General features: G+C 36.8%; 1 protein-coding gene across 1 annotated transcript in view; it reads right to left on the bottom strand.

The window, feature by feature from the left end:
- Nucleotides 1–898: 898 nt before the first annotated feature.
- CWH43 (cell wall biogenesis 43 C-terminal homolog) overlaps nucleotides 899–26,025 on the bottom strand; it is a 29,446-nt gene continuing 4,319 nt past the window's right edge. Inside the window, exons 3-16 of the mRNA XM_062574623.1 lie at nucleotides 24,848–24,968; nucleotides 24,563–24,717; nucleotides 22,446–22,647; nucleotides 21,247–21,335; nucleotides 19,090–19,344; nucleotides 15,460–15,585; nucleotides 13,143–13,222; nucleotides 11,709–11,814; nucleotides 8,252–8,387; nucleotides 6,613–6,762; nucleotides 4,473–4,617; nucleotides 3,743–3,804; nucleotides 2,541–2,696; nucleotides 899–986 (exon numbers count right to left, since the gene is read on the bottom strand). Of these exons, the coding sequence (XP_062430607.1) occupies nucleotides 899–986; nucleotides 2,541–2,696; nucleotides 3,743–3,804; nucleotides 4,473–4,617; nucleotides 6,613–6,762; nucleotides 8,252–8,387; nucleotides 11,709–11,814; nucleotides 13,143–13,222; nucleotides 15,460–15,585; nucleotides 19,090–19,344; nucleotides 21,247–21,335; nucleotides 22,446–22,647; nucleotides 24,563–24,717; nucleotides 24,848–24,968 (1,871 nt within the window). The remainder of the gene's footprint in view (nucleotides 987–2,540; nucleotides 2,697–3,742; nucleotides 3,805–4,472; nucleotides 4,618–6,612; nucleotides 6,763–8,251; nucleotides 8,388–11,708; nucleotides 11,815–13,142; nucleotides 13,223–15,459; nucleotides 15,586–19,089; nucleotides 19,345–21,246; nucleotides 21,336–22,445; nucleotides 22,648–24,562; nucleotides 24,718–24,847; nucleotides 24,969–26,025) is intronic.

Here is a 26,025-nt window from a genome sequence, read left to right as displayed (position 1 = left end):
ACAAGTCTCAAATGCACATGGCAGATTATGAGTGTTGGGAGGGGGATCCTTTCTTACAACTTGATCCATTCCTTTCAGTTATACTATTTTCAGATATTACTGGGAAGACAGAAAAAAATATCAACACCATAAACATGATTTCCAAATTGAGATGAGCATTTAAATAAACCATCTTACACATTTCTCACTAGCATGAAATTTCCATTGGCCAACACCAAAGATGTCCTTATTGTTCAAGGGAAGCTCTGCACATGCACGGGAGGATCAGGAGTTAAACACAGAAGACTTTGCCAACAGATTCTATGCAACACACTTTCAATGACATAATGGATACTTTACTGACCAGGCCAAAAAAAAAATCCCACTTATGTATACAAGTAAACATCTTATTCTTGTGCACACTAAAAAGATGCAAAGCCAGCAAAAGGCATTTTTTATTTTATTGTAGTTCATTTTGAATAAAAATTAGATCAATTTCTTTTCCTTCTAAGAAGGCTTCAACTCCTTGTTCATGATTATTCCACTGAGCTCCTAGAACCTAGAACAGTAAAGGGGTCATATCTAAACCCTAAAGAAAAGATGGATAGATATTTTCAACTTTGAAACAGCACAATATAGTAGTTTCAATTAAATTGAAAAAGGTATTGCCAAAGCAAGTTCCCATTCTCTCCTGAATACAAGGCAGATCTCTGTCCCAGGCAGATACAGTTTATGCATCTTCCTTCTCTCACAGTGATGACAACTCACTAAAGAGAGTAAACACCTATTACATAGACATTCACAGTGTTATACAGCACAGAAGCTCCTCATCCTTAAACAATGTAATCTTTTTGGCTGGCAATTCAGTTTCAAGCAACAAACCTTTCTTGTTGTCCCAATGATACATTATTTTCTCATTCTAATTTGTCTGTTTAAAATACTTAGGAGTGCTCATATGAAAGTGATGAATATGCTCATAATTATGTCCATCTTTGTAAGATCCAAACCTAAGCAAAAATATTCAACAAAGCAAAATCATTACAATATGAATTAACCTATGCAATTAAATCATGCGCTTTCATAGTATAATCAACGTTTCATATGAATGCTCCAGATAGTTCATTTCAGAAACAGGCCACAACTCTATTTACATATAAATCATAATCTGTGGAAACGATCTACCTAAAGGTCTTTAAGAGACATTTAATTACACTGATTGGATTAATGCCATGGGCATTCTATGAATGGAACTCTAGCTGACAAAGGCAAGAGGTACTTTTATCCGGTAAAATCCAATACTCTTAATTTTTTTTCCATTGACTTCAGTGGAGACAGAATTTCACCCCTGCAGTATCCAAATACTCTATCCTATTGTAAATATTGCACATTTTTCTTTTGAAAATTATGATGAAAATTTTAAATTTGAGGTCTGTTAAGATGTACACTTTTCATACCATGTTTAAACCTGAAAGCTTTGACTATGGCCTAGTATGGTAGATGAATTCACACAAGAAAATGTAGTACTTATTTAGAATGCTAGTGTCAACTGAACATTCTAAAGCAGTGACATTGTTTTTCAACAGAAGTCCAGTTAATGTGAAAAAGTTAAACTTATTCCTAATCAGTATAATTTTTTCATATGACATAACAGACATGACTATCATTTTTTTCATGACATATAAAAGAAATCACGACAAGAGAGTCATTCTGCACTGAGAAAAATCAGAATTTGTAATGCTGTCTTCAGGTAAACTTCACCAAATGGAAAGGACTGGGAAAATCTCTGCTTAGTCAAGAAGCCATTGATTGAATGGTAAATAAAAAGTGAGTAAGCTTAGCTGTTAGTGTATATAAAAAATTAATATATTCTCTATTGTGCAAGTCAGAAGTAGTAAGTTTTGTGTACCTGTGTTTGCCCTTATCTGCATTGCTGGAAATTGCCATCTGTGGCAACATCTATCTCAAGCTTCATGACTTTTCCACCAATATTTAATATAAAATAAATATCTGTCTCCATATTTCTCTTATTTATTTAATGTCAGTATAAAAATGACAGCATTCAAGAAATAACTCATTGTATTAAAGCCTCATCTGCTTGCATCAGGCATTTTCCTTAACTTTTGCTCCAGTTACGTACTACATTTTAAAAAGCTTATGCAAAGAGTATTTAACATATATAATGTGTGTTCTAAATACTAGTATATTAAGGCCCTGATTTCAGATGTGCCCAGTAACATGGCAGATCTCATCAATTATAACAAAATGAGTCACCAGTACTTGACAAAACTCCTTAACAAACAATATCAGAAATTAATCATCTGGGTGAAATAGACATTACTTTCAACTTAAGCTACAGTACAGCAGACTGATTTTCCCAAGGCACATGCCAAGTCAGTGAAAACAAAATGGAATTACAAATTAGAAGTTTTTGCCTCCCGATCTTCTGCTCAGTCTGGTACTCCACAATGCCTCCCACTTTAGTGAACAATTTTTTTCCTAAAATTCTTTCTTATAAAACATTGTGTACATCATCCCTATAATTACTTTTGAGATATACTGACCTGGGATTGAAATGGATGTCCTCAGTAACCTGGCTGGGATCAATGACAATTCTGTCATTATCAACATAGTTATCCAAGTCATCCGGGATCCGAAATTTGGCCATCTGGACTTCTGAATCACTTAGACCAGCATGAGATATGCGGGCATAGCCCAACCTACCAGGTACAAGGAGGGTTAGTTTGAATAAATAACCCAAGACAATTTCATCTCATTCTTAATCCATGACTTTTTTTTCCCCTGCGAGTTATTGCTAAACCTACCAACATAACTTTCTACGAACATCACCTTCAAAAATCTTAAAGTGCTTCCTGAACATAAGTGCTATAAGACAATTTCACAAGTAGAAAAATTGAGAAAGTATAAGCGCTTGATAACAAATACAAGTTCTAGAACTGGAAACTTAATTTTTATCAACTGCTCTTTTAGAATATATATACTGGTATAATTTCATCAACCTTTTCACTGAAGGATTTTGAAATTCAAGAAAGGAACTCAAGTGTCAATGGCATGAGTAACTGGAAAAAAAGAAACTGTAAATAATATTTTCTTATTTGATACAGTTACTTAAGACAGCTATCTAGATTACTTCTTTTACTCCTGTTAACACCAAAGAATTTGCACAGTTAATTTAGAATATGCTGAATTCTATTCCAAACTCTATTCTAAATAACCAGGAGAATGATTTACAAGGACTTTGCATTACAAAATATGGAGTGCACAGGCCCCCAGCAGAGGAAAGTGCTTACATAGGGGCTTAAACAGTTGAAGTTTCCACTAAATCTAGCACAAAGCTTTGGTGGATTGGATCAGCATTTTGCATAAACAAACCCTACAATCACAGTTCATAATTTGTATTTTCTGTGTTATATACAAATCAGGGCTTAGACTTCACAGTTTTAGGATGAAACTGCAGCACCAGAGCTTAGATCTTGAAAAATAATAGTATTTTTCTGTTATTAATGCAGATCAGATCTGACGGCTTTTGATACAGAAAGCCTTCTAACACTGTTTTTGCAAATGATATTCAGAATTACAGCATTTCATCCTGAGGTCCATGTTCATTAGTTCATAGTTTATCTAGCTGCCATTACACAATTGTTTAGCGATGTAAAACTGTTACGCAAGTTTTTACAGGAACATCTAAAATTTATAGTCACAAGCATATCTAAAGCCGCTGAATAAATGATCCATTTTGGCATACCTGATTACTCCACGGTACATAATATAACTACACCATCTGTCAAGATCTGTACTGTCAATATCCTACAGGTGGAAGAAAGAAAGTAAATAAGGTAAGCTTTCCCTAAGCGAGTGCTTTAAATCAGTAACAGGATCAATGAGTAAACCTGCTGCAGAAAAGCACTTTGCCTGACATGTAGTGACAAGGTAAAAAGGAAAACAACCCGCTACACTGCTGCGGACAAACCAGACAACCTTTGACATTTCCCAACAGAAAACTGAACTGCAGAACTCTCTTTTAAAACCACAGAATGATATCTAGCATGAGAGAGGTTGGAAGGGAACTCTGGAGGTCATCTTAGTCCCAACCCCCTGCTCAAAGCAGAGCCAACTTCAAGCAGGTTGCTCAGGGTTTCCTGCAGCCAAGCTTGGAGTGCAGCCAAGAATGGAGATTTCACAACCTCTCTGGACACTTGTTCTAATGCTTGATAACCCTCAATGTGAATTTTTTCTCTGCTATCAATCGGAATTTCCCTTGTGGCAACTGGTGTCCACTATCTCTTGTCCTTTCCATTGCATACTCCCATCTGCTCTATACCATTTCATAAGGTAGTTGAACACCATATTTGAAAATCGTCATGTATTTTCTTTTATGTCCATTTCTGTCCAAGTTATCAATTTGAAATCTTAAGATAATCTGTATTTTTAAAAATCAGTTTCAGCTGTTGAAACAAGCAGCAGCTTTACATTACCTGGACATTGCCATTTTCTATTAACTCAGTATAATCTCTGGATCCAGGAGCAGAAGTGATGTATCCCAGAAATACAACTTGCTTAGAGCTAGTCTTCAACAGCTTTGCAACAACTTTAGCCTGGAGTTTTCTGTCCAAGTCCTCTCTGAAGGAAATTGAATGACTTTAATATACATATATTTTAGCTCACATTTTTTTATGTTGCTCCACAATAAACCACATACAAATCTCACACCATTCTTTTTAATTGCTCACTATTATAGAGTATGAAAGTTTACACAGAGCTGACTGATTTGAAATAATCACAATGTTTGACAGAAGTCACAGGTTGGACCTAATTAGTGTTCTCTTTTTAAACTATTACATGTACAACTTGTTCTATTGTTACTTTGTTTTTAATACCAAGCTCATCCCTGAGAAATGTGAATTTCTAAGTGCTTTGGTTATCTGAGACTTTGTGTCTGTCTGCACTTGAAATTTAATTGTGCTAGCACAGACTGTTTGGCACACAATGAAGAGTACACATCCTAACAAAACCCTTTACTTTTATCATGGACACATCATGGTAAGAAGTTTTAAAGTCTCGGTCACTTAATTTATGAAATATAATTTAAGAGCTATGTAGACCCATTAACATTTCTTACAACATTTGCTAAGTAATCTACATCTCTTTTATAAGATTTACAGAACAACTTCAACATGACTAAAAGTGATAACATAGATGAAGTCTGGTAAAATACTGTAGTACTGGATCTCCATTTCTATCTCTGGATTTTTCATAATATAATATAATAATGCTTCTCTTTCCATGATTCTTCATATTAATAATTTTTAAAAGTTGTGCAAAGTATCTTTTCTTCTATATTTTTTGTGGATTGGACTAAATTCCAATGAGACAGCAAGCTGATTATGGAATCTGTAGTCGCAAAAGAAGGTAAGAGCTGAAATGCTACTATGCATTCTAAACAACACTACTTCTGACTGAGGCAAATGCATTATGGAAAAAGGGCAGACAGAGAGAAGACAAAAAGACCACCATTTAAGTAGAAGTCTGGTCTAGGTATATATAGAGTTGCCTGCTCAGTTAGCTACTCCTTCCCAAATTACTTCTCTCTAGAAGATACGTTCTTTTAAAGGACACAAGCACTGATATATTCCCACATTTTTAAAAGAGCATGAAAAAAAAAATACTAGTTAGCCAGTATCCTAGTTTATGTCATCCTAAGCAACAAAAACCACACAGTTTTACATGCTAATTAAAAATTAATTCCCCTTAAAACACAATTTAATTTGCACTTGTTTCCCATGTGTCTCCTGTTTTCTCCTTCATTGTTAACTCTCTGTGAGGGGGACTACACTGCTACCTTCTTCTGTTTTGACAAACAATTTCTCAGAAGTAAGTTTAATTGTCCAAGTGAGGTACAAAATTGACAGGGTTTTTTTAGTGTTCTAATTGAGAGTAGTTTCTGACAATTATAGATATTTAGTAAAAGGGAACTCTACAAACAATTTGCATGCTTGGAGCACAGATTTCACAAAGGGAATGGAGACAGGGAAGCTTCTTTATGTATTATATTCTGTATTATTTATGTATTATATATGTATTATATTTATGTATTATATTCTATACCCAAATCATAAATTTGAAACTTGATAAACAATAACTATGAAATAAAACAGAAAATATAGCTATAGAGAGTTTCAAAATGCTATGCATTATTAATACTCATTACACAGAAGTAATCAAGATACTGTTTCAAAGTAAAGAATTGAAAGATAAACTTTACTCTTTTCCATCACCTATTTGAGCTACCAGTATTATCCACCCTCCTTGCAGAATATAATGAGTCTCTTCCACACGCAGAGTCAGAAGGAGGTTATCCTTAACTAAGGTATGTCTGTAGTCCTGTTAGTTGTTTTGGTTTTGCAGAACAATACCTTTGTAATGTCTCTAGTATCATTAACCAGTATATTAGGCTCAGCTGAGTTTTGCATGACACATTTTTCCCTTAAAAAATGCTTCAAAATTTTTAAACACTAGCTGTCATAAGTAATTTCTCCAGCATGCCTTGCTAGAGCCTATATTACAGTGGAAGTTTCACTTCCCACAATATACATAACAATAAAAGAAAATACACACTCTTCATTTCCAAAGTGAGCAACTACAAAGTCAACCAATTTCCCTGTGAAGTTGACAGTCATTGAGATGGCAGGTGCAATCTCTCCCTCTGGAGATGGGAGGAGGTGATGGGTAGATTTTACAATTGGATACCTTGATAATGCCATAATCCTACATGGAAACAGAAGAAAACCAGTTACATTTTCTAGTTCTTGAACATCACAAAGGTGTTATAAGCAGACAAAAGTTTGAGCAGAAGACTAATTGTCACAGAACTCAAACCATTAGACCAGAACTTAAACTACTTCTAGCCAGTTTTTCTTTTTTTTCCCCTCTAAAATATTGTTTAAGTAAACATGTCTAAAATTTATCAAACTCATTCCTACACTAAACAGATGTGTAACCAAGGCTCTATGAGTAGGACATAAATAAAATTAAAAAAAAAAAAAAAAAAAAGAAAACCTAGAGATCTTAACAGATGAATTGTGAATGGACAGGAAAGGACTGTTGCTCTGGTGTCTCAGACAAGGCACAAATTCAAGTCTAGAGTTTCCCAACAACCCACCAACCCATGTTGATGGACATCTATCCATCAACAAAAGAGTGGGGGTGTTTTGATAAGTGTATTTACGTGACATACCAGGAATTTTCACATGGAACCCTTAAAAAATCATTATCTGCAAGTATAATAAAATTTGTACTACCAGTTATTACATGTCATTTTATTTAAAACAAAAAGAGGTAGTGATACTTCTTTACAGCAGGAGATTTCTCATTCTTTCAGTGGCCTATTGGAATCAATCTTAAAACGACTTTGTCTCAGGTTTTTCAAAACATTTGAAGAAAAAAATGAAAATTTGAGAGAGAATGACCTCTCTGCCCCATTCTGCATCATTCAAAGGCAGACTCTGGAAGAGGAAGGTTACTAAATTCTCCTCACAAGGCAGAAATTAAAAAACAGTTGCAACATCACTAGGAAGTTCCATCAGCCACTGAGATCTACATATCCCCCTAAAAACAGCCCACATAAGCTGCTATTTTTCCAACTGCAAAGATATTCAAAGATATCCAACTGGTAGTTGGTCAAGCATTAAAGACAGATACAAAAATTCTGGTCACAAAAAGAGACTTGTGCCCATTTCCAATGCCCATTCACCCAATATACATCACAACTTGGGTTTAATAAATTCAAAATTCCCGATTATTTCAGGTGCAGTTACACTTTCCAATTACTATTGTTCTTTCAGCCTGCAATCTAAAGTTCTCAAAACCCAATACATAAAGAAGAGAGAAGCAAGTCAGATACAGTATTTGGAAGTCAGATTTCCAAATCTGCCCAGTATATTAAGGGCCAGAACGCCATTTTCCTGCATTATTAAAGCCAAAGTAACAACTGATCCTTTTTAACAAAGAGAAAACTTCATCTGCCTTGCATTGTAATGCTAGTGACTCAGAGCATGCACTCCAAGACAAGCTCCAACAAGTGATTATGATGATTATTATTCTGATTATTCTGTGTCCATGTTTTAGTGGAGTTACGAGTTGGGTGGTGTATTTACTTCATAGCTTTTCTTCTGTGATTGATGACAGAAAAACAAAACAATTAAAAATATTTTTTCCTCCTTTATTTACTGTTATTCTGTGTGTAAAGATGACTCACCCCCAAGTGTGATCTCTTGTGCTTGGACCAAAATCTGTGTAAAATCCTAGTCTTTCTCCAAGCCACATTGTTGGATCATTGTTCCCAATGAATGGTTTAGAGGCATCACTCTCCAGAATAGTGATAAAATCAGCACCTAGAGTATGAAAAAAAAACCATCTTTCTGAATTCTTAACTATGTCTATATATAATGTAGTTGGGGCCACTCTTACCCTGGCAAAAGTGATGCCCAACCTTTGGGCCACCAAAGGCCATGCCAATCTCTGATGGAGAGGCTCAGTGTATGGATACCATAGCTCCTCCCTGGTGAATAACCAGATGTACGTGACACTGCATAGTACAGCTGGCCTGCATATACCTACTCCGATGCATTTCAAAAGTGTTAGACTTTCTGTGCACACACAGATCAACCATCCGGCAGCAGGTCTGCTACTTTCAGTTTAATGAGCAAGTGCTACACAGTTCATCCACACTAACTTTCATCCACTAAATCCCTATTCTCTCCAAAGGGTCCTGGGTAAGAGGCAGCGGGCTGCTGCTGCCAAAGCAATTCATCAAACCACAGCAACCTGGAGTCAGCCTCCAGGCAGGGACACAGAAAGGTTCCCAGCTCCAGTGAACTGCAGATCACACGTGGCCACCACACTTTCTCAGGGGAGTGTGGTCTCTCCTTGGTTACATACAGAGGTCCATTTTGTCACATGGTTGGTACCCCTTCATTTTGGCTATAGGGCAGAGCTATCCCATCCCTGAAGGACTGGCAGCTAGGAAAGGCTGGCCCACACCTGAAAGAAGACAGGAGTCTGCAAGCAGGCCACAGACTGCTTGAACTATCCAGGCTCAGCTGGAGCAGGGGGTAGGCACAGCTACAGTATCAACAAGTTCCCCTCTTTGCAGTGATTATGCACACTGGAGTGCTCTCCTACTCCAAAAGGCAGACCAAGCAGCCTTCTCAATCAGAGCCCTCCTACAAGTAAGACCACTACATGCAGCACCACTCTTGCCACCTAAGATTTTTTTTTTTTTTGGTTTTGAAGCATCTTATCTAGCAGTGTGAAAGCAATGTCAGCAGGGAAAACGCAAAATATTTGCACATGGATTCCCAGACTTTTGCTTCTATACATAGTTCAAGTGCTGGCCACAGAGACAACAACAGAAATCACTGATTGGGGTTGATATATTGGTTCAGAGCAGACAGGTGTTCCAATTACAAAAGCCACCAATATATTTATTTTGTATATATTGTGTCATTGTTTCAGAAGTTAGAGAAAAAAAATAACAAGCACAGGGAATGAACGCCACCATACCTTAAAAGACAGCCAAAGGCCAAGACCAAATGAACATATTGGCTACATTGAGGAAGTTAGGCACTGCTTTCTGTCTAGCTTAAAATCAGCCACTCTTCTTAGGCAAACAAAAAGTTTGCAGGAATAAAGCCATGTCTGATCATTCGATACTCTCCTGCTCAACTGTGAATGGATTAATGCATTTCCTAGAAATGTTAACATGGTATTTGATATAACAATATACATGCAATATAAAACTCCAGAAGATTGTCTCTAGTAATCATGAATTAAGATTTATTCATTTATGTCCTAAAATTCACTGCGTTTTGACTTATCAATCACTTTATTTTGAAATAACTCTTCACTGGCATAAGGAAACACTCAATGGACAACCAAATAAATCACTTGTCCTGTTATTCATACATTTACACCACAGGAACCAGAAATAAATACATTTATTATAGTTAATAAATAAATATGCATAGATTAAATAAATACCCAGAGATTAGTCATGAACTATCAGTTACATATGTCCAAGAGTGCCTCAAATTTCAATTGTCACAGTTGTTTTCTCACAGCACTTGAGTGTCTACAGAGCTTAGGGCAAAAGTTCAACCCTCTGAACCTGCAGTCCTGGAACACGAGACTGAATGATGCGTGAATCAGCCTCATCCCTCTGCTAGCGGCAAGGCTTGCACAGCGGAGCCTATCAGTGCCTTCCCACTGCTCAGGGCTGTCAAGCCAGGGCTGCTCGGAAAATGCATTCACACAGTAGGAGGAGAGAAGAATAACGAAAGCTGGAACGGCAGCACAGATCCTTCCTAGCCCCCGAGCCTTTCAGGAGCAACTGCTGAGAAAACACTTTTTTGGAGCCAGCAATCCTTTCAAATGTAAACCATGCTTATCTGGTTTGGCCCACTTCCACTGGGGAAAGACATTATATATCAAGCCAGGCATAAGCATACATTTTATTTTAAAAGAAAATAACTAAGAAAATAACTTCCTTATTTATATCTATAACTTAAAGCAACAGCTCCAAGTCTTCCTAATCCCATGAGTGTGACACAAGTAATATCCATAAGCCCCAGTGGCCAATGCTCTCCCTTTCAATGTACTCTGCAGCAGCACTGATCTTAGGTCCAAATTCTTCATTTTCTGTGACTAATTTCTCAACTAAAACCTTGTCCATGAGCAACAAATTGGAGATCCTGTTTTATAATAAAATATATGACAACTCACCCAAGCTACTATCACTATTTTTATTCTACACATTGCTCTGGCTCAATGAGGAAAACAGATTTGTCTGCTTCTTATCCATACACTTTGTCTGGGACATTTTAAATCCAGATCTATTAGAAATTCATATAATGTTTCACATCCAAAAAAAATGGAGAAGTTAAACAATACTAAATTTGACTTAAAAGGATGTTTACAGTTATTTCATTTGTGCAAAAAATTCTCTACAGACTTTTGGATATAATAGCATTTGCTTAGCACTAGTAGCTAAATTTACTGAAGCCTAAGGCTGTGCATCACTGAACTTCTCCCAGAATTGTTTGAGCCAGTCAGAACAAGGAGGGAACAAGGAGGGAACAAGGAGATAAGAAAATAACAAAACAGCTTCAACAATAATCAGTGAGTACTATAACTCTGCTTGGAGACAACTGGGAAACCAACCAAGAGTGAAGCAGCTATTACTTTTTGAGCAACAAAACTGACACAACAAATCAGGGAATGGACAGAGAACTTAACCCGTAGGGGTATAAATACCCAGGGAATTTTCTGTTCAGGGTCCTTGGGAGGAGGTGCTCAGCTCAAGCTGTAATATGAATAAAATCATCTTATAAAGAATTATTTTGTATCTTTTGGATAAAGCATAACCCAAGAGTCAAACCCTGTTAAGGGCACTGGATTGAACAGTTTCCCTAACACAGACATGTAAGTCATGCAGGTGTTCCTCTAACTAGAAATCTCTTTAAAATCTAAGCAAAAATTACCTTCTGTGCAAACAGATTTTTAATTGAAGTGATTGTATTGGAACAGCTCACAAGTTCAGGAGAAAGCTATTAGGCATGTGTTCTTGTGTTAATGGACTCAGTTAACCAGCAGGTGTTCCTGCTTCTGTTCCTTCAGATGAACTCTCAAAAATACATGAAGTGGAAAAAAATTACCTGTTTGATTAAGTAAATTAGCGGATCCTTCCAAATTAGACCATCCTTCATTGTCATATGCAAATCGAAAAGGCCAGATCATAGCAGAGAAGTCTCTTTTTGGAACCTTAAAAAAAAATAAATAAATAAATAAAAGGAAAAGAAATAAGAAAAAATGTCAAATACAATTTGACTTTTACATATTTTTACATATTGTATCTTTGCAGTCAACAATATCAGATATATGGTACCATAAAAGACACCTCAAACTAGATATTTTAACCAATACATTCTCCTAATAAAGCTGAAAGGATTACAAAAGTCTATAGGTATTGTGAACGATACAGATTTTTCTCAAAAAGAGGAGAGAAGTCAAGGTAGCTAATGGGAATTTGTATAAGTAAGTAAATGAACATAAAAAAGGCCAAGAATATTTCCATCTTTCTCAGAGAAACTACACACTGTTTTCCTCATCACAAGGTGATACAAACTTGGATGAGTTATAAAAATAAAACCAATTGTGTGTGTGTATAGAGAGAGAGATATGTATACGTACATATAGTCACATAAATTTTTCACCTAGCTTTTATCACCTTTTCTGCATCTTTTTCAGTATGTCTTCAGTAACTTCTCTAATAAAAATATTTACCAACAGAAATACATGTTAAAGAGCTAGTTTCAAGTGACTATTTCAGGACTATCAGAAAGAAGGAAACATCTAATTCATTACTACAACCACTGACATCAAAAATTCAGTTTTATAACTGTAATCAATTCAATCATAGAACGGAAGCATGTTAGTTTACATCCAATCAAAACAACTAACTTTGAACTAAAATTACTAAATACACAAGCAACACTCTCAGAGAAGTTATAAGTAACCTAAATGCTAAAATCTGCTAGCATTAAGCATCCTTAATTGTAACTATCATTGCAATATTCTTCTTTTTTTTTCTTGCCAGCTTCTAATTTTTATCCATTTCCTTAACTAATTAGTTAAGGAACAGTAATATAAGTCAACTAACTTGTCAGAACAGTTCTATTCAGCTATGTGTATAAATATAGAATCATAGTCTATCTTAGGGTAGAAGATACCTTAGGAGGTCATCTGGTCAAAATCGCATGGTGCTAGATCAGGCTGCTTAGGGCCTTGCCAAGCGTTGAATCATTCAGATAAACACTTACAAAAGTAATACGCAGTTTGAATGTATGAGGCAATAATCTCTCAAATTTTCAAAAATGTTTCTTTACTTTGTAGTAGTACAATAAAACTTCAAACACCCAGCCCAGCCATTTCCCTTCAACATGAATTTGCAAAGTAGATTTTCTGCACAAACATTCAATTATTATTGCTAAATACTGGCATAAAGAGTTCCTAAACACCAATGAACATACCTAAGGTACTGCATATGCATTTCACAGTGAAGTTACCATTTCCATTAACATAGTACTCACCCCTTGCCCCAACTTCTTCCTGTACATTTTATAACGTAGACCCAGTCCTAGCAAACCAACACCAACAAACAGCCACAACACTTGAAACAGAGAATACAGAAAAGTCATTTTTAAAGCAGGAGGAGATAATGTCATTATTGTAAAAAAAGAATTGTGTATATTGTCATTCCAAGCTGTGCTATTCATAGAATGGAGAATGTTGGCTGTATACATTTAGTTTCTACATATGCCAGCGATAACACCATTCCGAAGTAGTGTACTTAAGGAAATTTGTATTTGTGCAGACACACTTTTGGTCTCCAAAACAGAACAGCCTGAGCAGACTGAACATACCAAATCTCCTTGGAATACTTGTGTAAGAAAGAAGAATTCATATAGGATATGAGTAATAGCATCATGTAAACTTTTTCAGTGTTTTTGTTTTGTTCCACACACACGTATATGCAATTTTTATTTTACTAATGCAACATGTGGAAGAAAATCTAATTTACTTTACAAACCTCTAGATTACAAACAGGTATATCCTCTGCCCGATCTCCAGAGCAGTCCTTTGCTAAGTATACACATTGGCAGATTTTTGCAAAGGCAACGCAGCCTCACAGAACAAAAATTCAGGGTTTTCCCATTGCTGAGGTCTTTCAAATAACAGTAGTGAACAGCTAAAGGCTCTCAGGGTTTGGCACATTACAGTTTCATGATCAAATTCCTCTGTGGTTATTTCATGTATACAGTGGCAAATAGAATCCACAATGACTTCAGCTAACTCGATTATTCTTTCATCAGATCTTTAGAAAGATATGTAGTTAGTTTTACAGAACTCTTCTGCAAGAACTGTACATAAAGTTTACATCAATTCTATCACGGATGAAAGACATGCTAGAAAGGATGAGTTTTCCACACTAATAAACACTAAGCATATCCATACTCATCTGCAAAGGTGCTTGAAGGGAAAACTGAGAAATGAATTTGGGCACAGTGAGAAGTGAATACAGGTCTCACTGTTGCAATGTAACAAAATCAGCTGTGTAGGGGCTGTGCTTTGAAGGTGATAAGCAATATTTTGAAGTATTTACTCACTTCTGTGAAGTGTTCTGGGGTTTTTTTTTGTTTGTTTGTTTTGGGTTTTTTTGAGTAGTGATGTTAAAAATACTTGCACTGGTGCTCACATTGCCTCTCACACACATACATGTTCTTTGATATTCTTCTGGTCCCCAAGTAGAGGAAAAGTCTTCATAAAGCCCTCAGAGAGGGCCCTGAGAAGCAGGGAAGCGCTATGTCTCCGCTTTCCAAATGAGGTAAAATGAGGCATGCAAGAGATACGTAACTTGATCCAAGGTCGCACAGAAAAAACAGTTGCGGAAACTTGAACCTCCAGGATCTTCAGCTCTGTAGGGTTAACACGCCCTAACCACTGTCTTTTTTTTTTCCTTTTTTGTCTTTTAGCAAACTTTACCATACTGACACAGCAGACATGCTTCATGTTTCCTTAGAAAAATTAAGCTAACAATGAAAACATTTCAAACTGAAATGATCATAGAAAAATACTCGACAATATCTTTAGATGGATCAGAGATTTAAAAAACAAGAAGTAAAAGCACTCATCCATTTTACTTAGATTTCAGAATCTAAGAAAAAGTCAGACCTCATACTTATCATCTGGTGATTTGGGATCCCTAGGTACACTCCACAGGCAGGAGATGACAATGATTTCATGAGGATGGGTCTGGTCTGAACATGCAGCAGGGAGACAGGACTGCACAGTGGTATCAGCCACAATAGGCTTTCCAGGACTGCTTCCTCCAACAGGAGGGGACTTGCAATATCCAGTTACTCCTAGGCCACCACAGTCCCCTTCCAGAGCCAGCCAGCTGACATAGCCCTATAGAGGGACTCTTACTGAACTCATACAGCTCAAAAGCTGACAAATCATTAATATCTTCTATATACCTAAATAATAGATTTCAAGATCCAGAGAGGAGTCCTTCTCAACAGTTGAAAACATGAATGAAATGAAAGAAGTTGAAACCTTGTTTACACTTGTTTTTTTCTCCAGCCTTTTTTTTTTTTTTGTCTCCATTTAAAATATTCCAAGTGATAGGACAGCTGCTCTCAAAATTATAATTGTAATGCTTCTCAGTTATTACATGTCATCATTACACTGAAAGTAGGGCAATTTATACTAATTTCCAGTCTGGCTCTAAAACTATCACCAAAAAAACACTTTCTAAAACATCTGAGCAAAACACTGCACTTTTTATTTTTTTTTATCAGACAATTTTGCTAGAGTTTGTAAGAAAGGAAGTAAAATTATACTTACATAGTTTAATATATTTTTTACTCTTTTTGAATAGTGGCTTTTGGTTGCTTTTCATTTCCAAGATAGAGCTAAGATCTTTCCTGGATCCTGTTATAATGTCTACTCCAACACATAACATGAGAAATCCTGTAAAAATAAGACATTATTTTTTAATAATATTTAACATATTAAACATTGAAACACAATAGCTGGGAATTTATAAACATAGCGTTTACAGGCTCCAACAGCAAGACAATGTAGCCAAAACACAAACATAGATAAATGCCATATCAAATGCAGTACTGCAGGAGACACAAGATTTATGGATAAAGAAGATCCTACTTAGCATTGTCCCAGTATTTGCTTATGCCTGCAGCACTTCAACAATAATACAATATTTTTATTTACACTGTTCCACTTGTTGACATAAGCACTGGTTGCAAAAAATAAGCTAGTGACACTAAATATATCATCAGTGATAAATATTTCAAAACAGGGGTATTGTAGTAAGAATTTAAAGCTAGAAGAGTATTTAAAACTCCACTGAAACTTAATTTTGTGAATACACAAAATTAATGCAGAAGTGAATTATATTGTTTTCTTTTCTTCAATAAACTGCTTCTAAGTGTTAACACACCTGAAGCAGAAGGGTGAACAAAAATATAGGATGGCGGGGGGGGGGGAGAGAGAGAGAGAGAGAGAGAGAGAGAGAGAGAGAGAGGAAGAGAAAGAGCGGGAAAGCACACGCACACAGGCACGCACATGGTACAGCCCTATTAAGGCTTTTTTGTACCACCTGATGAATGAAGAGCAAACATAAAACTAGTATAAGTGTGTAGCCAAAACCCCCTTGTCATCATGAACTCTACCCTGGACTATAGTGAGCTCTGATATACAGCCCACTTTTGTGTTTTTCAGGCTCAGCACAATGGGGGACTACTCACACAGAACGTAACTTAGAGCTATTCTTCTTCCCTTTCGACTCCACAGCTAGTGAGCAGATCATGGTTATACCAGACAGACAATTTTGTGGTCTCTAGCACTAGACTGCATTGGGTGCCAATTGAGCAGTCCTCAGAACCTGTCTCATTATTCACTATAGAAATGCAGGGATGTTTTAATTGTACTGATACGATTGGGTTCCACTACAAAGTATTTTATCAGATTTATTCTATTACTGAAATACTTCTTTAAAGCCATGTTTTGTTTTCCTCTATTCACACACTGATTGGAGAACAATAAAAACAAACAGAAGAAAGATTTTAATAAAATCCTTTGAGCTGGGCTGAAGTAGGGAGCCTTTCAGCAGATCCTTTACTTTTGTGCATCCTGACACCAAGTTCCACAGAACCCAGGGCACGCTTAGCCATGACTATCAAGCAAAGACGGAGCTAATAGCACCTCAGTAAAATATCATGGTCTTAGATCATACAGTCTAGCACACAGTAGATAAATTATGCTAAGTGCTTCCAGGCCCTACTGACAGCTACAACTCTCAGATCAGTCCTGCATTTTCAAGGTTTACTAAATTCACCTGGACAAGAGCAATTAGGTTACACCTACATATTACTGAAACTTAAAATAATATCTGATTGAAAAAAATACATTGTTGAGTCTAGATATCTATTATGTTTGCAAATGCACTGCTCTCTCATCAAGGTACAAGAAATATGTTTTTACATAGGAATCACAAGAGCAGTTGTTCAACAGTATGTTCTGAAACAGCATAACCAGTCTGCAGCGGCCAAATTTGGAGGCCAGCTTAGCACTGCAGCATATTGTATTCCTTTTCTCCACAACCAATAGAAGTAGCTCTGCTTTACAAGAACAGACAAAAGAGCAGGTCTACACATGCTTTTTAAGAGTTAATAAGCAGCTTCAGGGCACTAACTATTGTAATGCACTGTGAAGGTAGCTTTGCCTTTCAACAAGTAGTTCAGACTAACATTACAAGCATTTAAACCATCTCCTATAACTTAAAGGATCCAATTACCTGCAAAAAAAATGTGTGAGCTTGAAGAATGTGAATAAAAGCTCCACTGGAGAACACACGTCTTTAATAACTCTGTCTTACAGTTAGTTAACTGTACGGCATGTTTTATTGCAGAGTTATTACTGAAGATAAAATTACCATTATTCATCATTTTCTTCCTGCCCTTACCCATCACATCAGTGGTAGTGAAGGTCTGCAAACAAGGAAGCTGGGTCTGGACCAATGAAGGAGGAGGCACACTCAGAAAAAAAAAAATCTTTCTCAAAAGAAGACTGATCCAAAGCCATTAAAGCCAGTGGAAGAGCCGGGATCTGACCCCACGCATTACGCTACATCCCTATGAAGCAGTACATACATCTTGAATATAATGATCTTACTTTCCTTGTCATTTTTCCCAGTGAGGTTCCCTACCCAAACTGCAGCAAGAGAAAGGCAGGAGGAAAAAGCAAGAAATAGTACTTGCACCTGAAAGAAACCAGAAAACAAGAAGTTTGCCAAAAAGCCAAGCTCTAAGGCAGAAAGTGCAGTAACAAATACAAGTCTCACAGTATATGAAAAGCTTTTACAAGCAATGAGGTGGCATCAAAGACCCAGAAGTTGAATTCTTAGACAGAATAAACTCACGTAGTGCCATCAGCTGAGATGGATTCAGTTCACATAATTCCTTTTGCCACATAAAGTTAGGGCCATCTTCGCATTACTACCCAATTATTATACCAGGTTAATCAATCACAAGCATGCATTTCAAAAATATATAGTATATCTATTTAAAAAATGTGTCATATATTTAATTCAAAATAATGTTTAGCAATCTTTAAACACAATCAGTGAAACATCCTATTGAAACACATTAACACCTATTTAAAACTTGGTTTTGGAGACAAAAATCAGAAAGGGTTTCATTTCCACCCCTCCATCTTCATCAAGGAGTCATTTTACTAAAATCTTCCTATTGCCCATCTCAAGTCTTCCTCCATTGTAAATACCCGAAACTTTCTGTTCTTTTCTCATCCCTCTCCTGATTGTCTGCATGTTTCTGACACTGCAGGCTTGCTGACATTCCACCAAACTTGTTGGTGTGGTCACAAAGCATAAGGCAGTGTTACATGGAAACGCAAATTCAGGTCTCAGAAGCAGACTAGCTAGAAGAACTAGGAGGCTGCACTCTGCTCTTCAGAGCAGGGCTAAGTAATGCACTGAATTATGTTACTGTTCCAGGAAGGCTTTTCAGTCTTCATAAAGCTCTAAGTTTCCAGCAATCACACTGTTACCTGAGGTACCATGCTGCTAGTTGAGGTAGACAACTTAAAGCTGCAGTCACACCCTGGATTACAGAGCAGCAATATTTTTAGGGTGACTGAGGAGCATACCTCTTCCTCAGTTGTGTACTGGGTCATCAGAGTTTTTCCCCACTCTGTCATTTTCTCCCAGTTGAATTCCATTTTCTGCCTATATTTTAAAGTATTTCAACAGCAGAGAAACAAGTCTTTTTTCTTCTTTTTTTTTTATGTCTCTAATTTTCTCATAGAAACTCTTACCCTAGCAAATCAAATGGGAGTTAAGCATTTAGAAAGACTAGTTGTACACTAGATATATTCTAAACATCTGGCTGAGGTTAAAGCAAGTATATTTGTCTTTGTTCACAGTCATAAATGTACCTAAAAGAAGGTGCGAACTTTCTCTAGCATAAATTCCTCCAGGTACAAATTTATAAGCAGTACACCACACACAAAAGAATAATTCAAGAACATAGGCAAACATGGCTGCAGTCATGGCTTTCCCAGGATGCAGACAGCTAATGAAGTGACCAGCCAGCTGAGGCCACACACTCATAGTAAAGACAGCAAGAATGTTGCCTGCAACAGCAGCACTCCAGGTCTGTAAATAAAGGAGACCAGCCGAAGATGTTATACCTGTGAAGGGACAGAAAAGAACGGAGTGAGTTACAGACAGCGATATTATATGCCTTCTTGTTATTCACAGTCTCTCTGGAAAAAAAAGAGAGTTTGGAAAATGCAAGTTTGCTCTGCAGCCATAAAAACTGCTGCATTCTAAGGATGTTTCTTCCCTATAGCCAAAGCCAGCCTCTAACTTTTCTCAACACCTCATTCTCTTAAAGATTATTTATTCAGTTGCAGATAGTACAGCAAAAAGACTGCAAAGAAACATCAGCAGGGGCAAAATCCAAACAGTCTTAGCTTTCTCGGCACAGTAGATGGATCACGCCATTTGTAAGGAGTTAACAGGTACTTGCCTGTTATGAACCTGCTCTGATAGAATAGACAAAGAATCAAGTGGGTTAATGTGAAGAGAAAATATTCCTTATTCCTTTTCCTGACTTCCTCTCCCCTTTAGATAACAAAGAATAGTTATCTTTCTGTGCATCATATTTTTTTTTAACCAACTGCAAGATTTTTAATTTGCCACACTGTCTTTGACTGCAACAGGATTTGGCCGCAAGAAGAACACTAATAACCACAAAAACCATTTATAACATGAGAACTTCATTTTAAAACTTTGTACTTCAGTAAATATTTTACCTACAATAATTTTCACATTATGATAGCAAGTATGTAGAAAATTGTTAGTATTTTACTCTTACGCTAGGTTCTGAGCACACACAATGCTTGATAAAGTTAAATCATTCTGTACTTGTATTAAATTAGCAATACATATTCATCAGAAATCAAATGTTCATATTCACATTTCAATTAGCACACACATTTCTTAAAACTGCCACCTGCATCACAAGGTAAATTATTAAGAAAACTGCTTGTTTAAGCATTGCTAGTTCTTGTGGCTTTATTGCAATCTTCCTGATAGTCAATACTTTATTTTCACTCCTGAAGACAAGTAATTCTGGGGGAAACTGACTCTGCATTAAGTTTCTAGTCTTCAAGATTGTGGAGAATGACTTGAAAGTGTTGGCTCCTAAACGCTCCAAAAGAGAGTTAGGGGAAAAAAATATATATATTTTTTTCTTAGGTCTCCATATTTTGAAGTCCTGATTTATTTTTAAACTTTGCAGGAAGCATTGCATTATCTTCTTGAAATTAACACCTACTAACAATTAGTTAAGGTAAAAAAATTAGATTTTTTTTGACAATGTTTTACATCAGTAAGATTAACTCAGATGGGCCTACAAATTAGGCTGAGCTGCATCCAGCCATGTTGAGAAGGTATGGAAAAATTACCTCTGCACAGCTCAAGAGCAGGACAAGTCCCCTTTCCTCCAACTTGCTCCACAGCTTCCACAGTATAGCTGTACTCCTCTCCCTTCCACAATGGATGTCAAGGTCCAGCAGACCCAGATCCCCTTACCCACCACCCTAAGCCCACTATATTCAAAAACACATTGCTCCAGCAGAGCTGCTTTGACATTCACACTATTTTACTGCCCAGAGATCTTGGCAACCAAGGAGATGAGAGATAAGCTTGACCAAAGTGAATTGCTCATTAAATTACAAGTTACTGTGCCTCCTGCAGAATCCAGAGCTTAGTGTGATCTCAGTCCCATAACCCCAGATGTGGCCTTACAAAATACAGCAGGTGAGAACCGAGATGCTACTCATGGAAATAGACCTCAACAGGTCTCAACTGCTCTCAAGAGAGCAATGCTCTCTGTGTTAGCCTGGAGATCTGCCCTATAAGCCTTAGTCAGCTAGTCAGACATGCATATACTACAGTCAGACACAGAGAAAAAGAAAAGTTGATTAGCAATCGACTATTTCGGCATGGTGGAATAGACTCCAAGGGCATAAATAAAGGGAGTAAGGAAATAGAAACAAAAAATTCTGCTCATGATTTTCACCTACCTATAAGAAACCAGGCAAAACTGGTGACAGAAGACCAAATCCAGAATGAAAGCATCAATCCAGAAGCCAGTCCCAACAGAACTATACCCCTAATACAAAAAATAAGGAAAAAGAAATAATTCACAAAATAACTTCCAGACATACAAGCAAGGATGCTTGGTAATATTTTACAATCCTTTTGTTTTAGGTAGCTCTCATTTGAGCACAATGTATCTTTATCTCACGCTGCACTGCTTCTCTCCCCTTGGTAGTGAAACCAAAAACATCCAGTTGAAAATATCAGCAGTTTATTATAGCATATAAGTGAACTGTGTTCAGCAGAAGCTCTACATGGAAACATTGGTATAAAAGGAAAAAAAAAAAAAACTCAGGTAAAGTCAGAGGGAGGAATCTACCCTGAACAGAAATATTTTCTTCATTTCAAGAAGGGGACCCCACAGCAGCTGGCAAACTTGGAGAGGTCTGGGTACGCTAACCCCACATTATCAACTACCTCACCTGCAGCTACACCAAGTTGACTGTCATGGTAACTAATCTAGTTTCCGTCTAGATTTTGGAACTTGGGTGAGCAATGCACAGCATTAGGACCAAATTCTCCCTAGCCAAAACTCCTACAGAAGCATGACACTTAATATTGCACACCATTTATTGTATGTGTCTACATGCATTTCCAAAGTGATCTAATTTCCCACCACCTTCCCACTGAAGTCAACTGCTAGATTCATTTACTGCATATGCATTCACTTCAGTCATAAATCCTTGATCCTCAGTTTTAATTAAAAAAAATGTTTTGCAATGTGGCAATGCAGATTTTATTCTTGCTGAAATTAAAAAAAAATCATTCTGGATTAAAAAAATCTTAACATTTATTGAGATAGAAGCAATGCTCAGAGATATCTGATAATATGAATGAATGAGAGTGATTTAGAGAATACTTTCAGGACCCTATTCACATGCTCTATATATGAAGTATCTTGTACTCACTTTATTCTACATGGGTTCTTATACTATTCCTGTCTGTTACATGAGCTCCTTCCAATATTGCATTAACTAATTTGACATAATTGCCCTCTCCCTCTGCAAGAAATAAGTGAAACTGAATGTCTTGATCTGATTAAATTTTAATTTATGCCACCCAATGTGGCATTGGCCTTTGATTACTATTTTGTTCAAATAATAAAAACTCATACCACACTTACCCATACGGATTAGGATCTGGGCCTGTATGTGGATGCCCACTCACTGTCCACCTAGAAACTAGTGAGACCTCCCCAAATATCCATACAGTGAGGAACATGAGGCTGCCAAAAGCAATTCCTGACAAAAGCCAGTTAGGTGGGGAAACAGTTCCCCTAACTGCATTATCAATCTTACTTGCTTCTTTTTTCTTCCTGTCTCCACCTAGAATACAGATAGGAATACAGCTGAGCAAAGCATCAAATCCTATTAGAAAGGGTTATTAAGAAAAAGACATAGCCAAGATCACAACATTTTCAGAATAAATTACCGGCTCAGACACAAAAGCTAACTTATCTGATCTTTCCTGATAAGAAGAAAAAAAAATCTCTAATAACAGATTACGCAGACTGTCAAAAAAACTACTCACCTAATGTGCAAAAAAGACAACCTGCCCATATGATTATTTGTATTATTGGAATTTAAATCATTAAAATGCCTTTGAAAATCAGTAGAAAAGTTACTAACATTTAGAGGATTCCATTCTCTGAAACTCTAAACTCTGATAAGAGCAAAACCTGACACTTCAGAAGAAGCCAGAAATAAACTCCTTTTCCTCTCTTTTCTCTGCAGTTTAGATCCTCTCTTGTCTGAGGAGAAAGTATTGCCTTTAATTGTATAGATCATGCTGTTCTGTCGACTAAGAATAGTATTTTAGAAAACAGAAAGAACACTCATGATAATATTTACATTAGTAAAGTTTGGTTGTTAAAGATAACTAAACACAGGATAGATATTTTGTCTACAATTATAGTACTCTAAAGCAAAGAAATAGACCATACTTTTTATTATACAAACAACATAATTTTATATTCCTATTGACAAAAAAGCTATTATTGTTGGAAAGCATTTCTTTAAACATTAAATATTACTGGAAAATAAAAGTACTGAAGACAATGTTTTAAATACAGGCATCCAAAATTAGATACCACAACTTATAAATAAAAATTATCAGATTCCCAGATATGTTTAGAGACATACCACTGATGCCAGTGACACATTCTCAGCTTCCAGGCCAAAATGCACCATCCAGAGTTTAATACAACAGACTTCAAGTTTTAGGGGGTGATAGAAAAAGCACATGACAGTTTCTGTGCTTTTTTGTGACTTAGATTTCAGATGGTGTGGATACAATAAGAAGTCACAACAAAGCTTTTAACAGCTCCCAAGCACTCCTGAAAATAATTCCTCTATTAGACGTATCTGTTGGATGATACTGTGGTGTCTTGTTGTCAGTATTCATTTACGGAAGTGTGCATTTATCAATCACACTATAGCTGCAGTGCATTCCCTTCCTAATTTGCAGTGAAAGCTCTGGCTGATTTTATGTCATGCAACATGTAAGTCTACACACAATACATAATACAATTTATACCCATTTACACACACATAAGGTCTTCTCTTTCAATTAATTAATTCAGGTTATACTGAGAAAACTAAGGATTTAACATGAGCTGCCTTAGTTATCCATCCTAACGTAGCTGTTTTCCTTGGCAACACTACCTCCACGGTTTTTAAATGGGATTACCAGCCCTTGATGTTATGTCACTGTGCAAAGACTCCAAGAATTCAAGCAAATTTTCAACAAGACATCTTGTCACCTCCTCCAATTCTTCCTGTTTATTTTCCCACATCAGTTGTTCCTCACCTTTGTCCTATCTCCTCTCCCCTGACAAAGGATACACACTGGCAGAGAAATTGAAAGAGCAGACTGAGTTAAGAAAATAACAGAGATATCACAGATGTTTCATGCTGGGGAGAGGATAACCCATTCTGGTTTTACAAGTCTAGGTTATTCTTCTGCTTGTCTAACTGCTGCATTATCAGTACTGAAATTAGCTCGCAGTTCCAATACCAATTTATTACAGCTTGTATGAATTGTAGCATTGATTCTGCCATTTGTCAGGCAGATGAAAGTATGCCATCTCTTGTAAGGTCTGCAGCTGGGCTCATGCACCAGGTATGTCTAAAACAGACTGTACTTCAAACAAACAAAATACAACAACAATGACACATACATAGGTATGCCTTAGGGCGTTTCCATAATTAAGCTGAACCTTCTTTACTGCAATACACTTACCTGAATAAATTTGCTCCACTGCTGCTATAAAACCAAGCGTCAGTATGACAGTATTGGCAGCTTGTGAGCTCCAGACTGGATTTAGTGATGTATACCAGATTCGAAGAACAAGTAGCATTATCTTGCCTAGAATGAAGCCCCATATCTTGATGAACCTGTAAGAATCAGTTTTCAAGAACTGATGCATTTGAGAGGAAAAAAAAAATCTTTCTTACTAGAAAAAAAAAGAACGTTTTTAATACAAAAAGAAGTCATTTACAATCCCATCAATGTAAAAAAAAATACCTTTGTAAACTGTTTCCTGACCACCAGGTTACTGTTTGAACCAGCAATGAGGAAGAAACACCTGCAGCCAAGATGAATAGTCTAGTTGAAGCACTTGGTGCCTGATACGATGCTAAGCTTCCTACAAACAAACACACACAGTTTGCTTTAATGGGCAATAGAGATCAGGTAATAGGATTTCCTGTGCATTAGTTCTATCTTTTCCGCAATATGAATGACTACACATTCACCTGAGAACACATGATACTACATATTGTTAAACAAACTGAAGACATGTATATAGAGTCATAGAATTGGTAAGGTTGGAAGGGACCTCTGGAGTCCCTCCCCAACCCTCAAATGAGTGGTCCATACAGGAACTGAACCCATGATCTTGGCATTATTAGCACCACACTCTAATCGGTTGAGCTAAATCTAACCCTCAAACGTAGGCATGGATCAAAAATGGGTATACGTCACTCACATTATAGCAGTTATCATTTTCAGGAAAAAAAAAACATAGAGAGATTATCCAAGGCTGCAATTATCACCATAGTTTAGATATTAATGGTAATTGATTCCATAATTACATATATGCATAAAATATCTAAGCATACTCATGCCTCTGAATAGTGAACATAAATAACTTAAAAGCCATAAAACTTGAGGTTTATCCTTTCTAGGAAGAAACAGTCAGCATATATCGCACAAAGTTTAATAGGCAACTAGCCTTACTGGGTGAGAAGGCTTTCTCTAGCCCAGTATCTAGTATCTGAGAGCAGTCAATAGCAGCCTGTTTCTTGTTACCAAAGACTCCCCCAGCCCCTGGAAGAGACTGTGCATATGCAACTCTGTCACCTCCCAAGACACAGTGAACCCACCTTTACTAGCAGCTTAAATTCAGCCACCAAGTTTCCAGTTAAGTGACTACTGGTCACACATACTCTCATAACTCCACAGTTGGAGTGGCAACTTCTGATCCAGGACTGAAGCAGCAGGAGATGCAACGTCTTTTGTTGTGAAACATTTGTTAAGCGAACATGAGTCAGACTTGAAGAGTCTTTAAGCAAGGAAGGATAGAAACAGAGCTGCTGACTCATGATCTCTGGCAATACATGCTAGGAATCCTCCAACTGTCTATTTGTTCATTCTGCCTACAGCAAAGATGGCGGAAAGAAATCAATAGTCGTTTAGGTCAC

This window comes from Rhea pennata, chromosome 4 (assembly GCF_028389875.1).
Source record: "Rhea pennata isolate bPtePen1 chromosome 4, bPtePen1.pri, whole genome shotgun sequence".
In the NCBI taxonomy this organism is placed as follows: domain Eukaryota; kingdom Metazoa; phylum Chordata; class Aves; order Rheiformes; family Rheidae; genus Rhea; species Rhea pennata.
The sequence above is the reverse complement of the archived record's forward strand: the minus strand, read 5'-3'. Positions and strand labels throughout refer to the sequence as shown.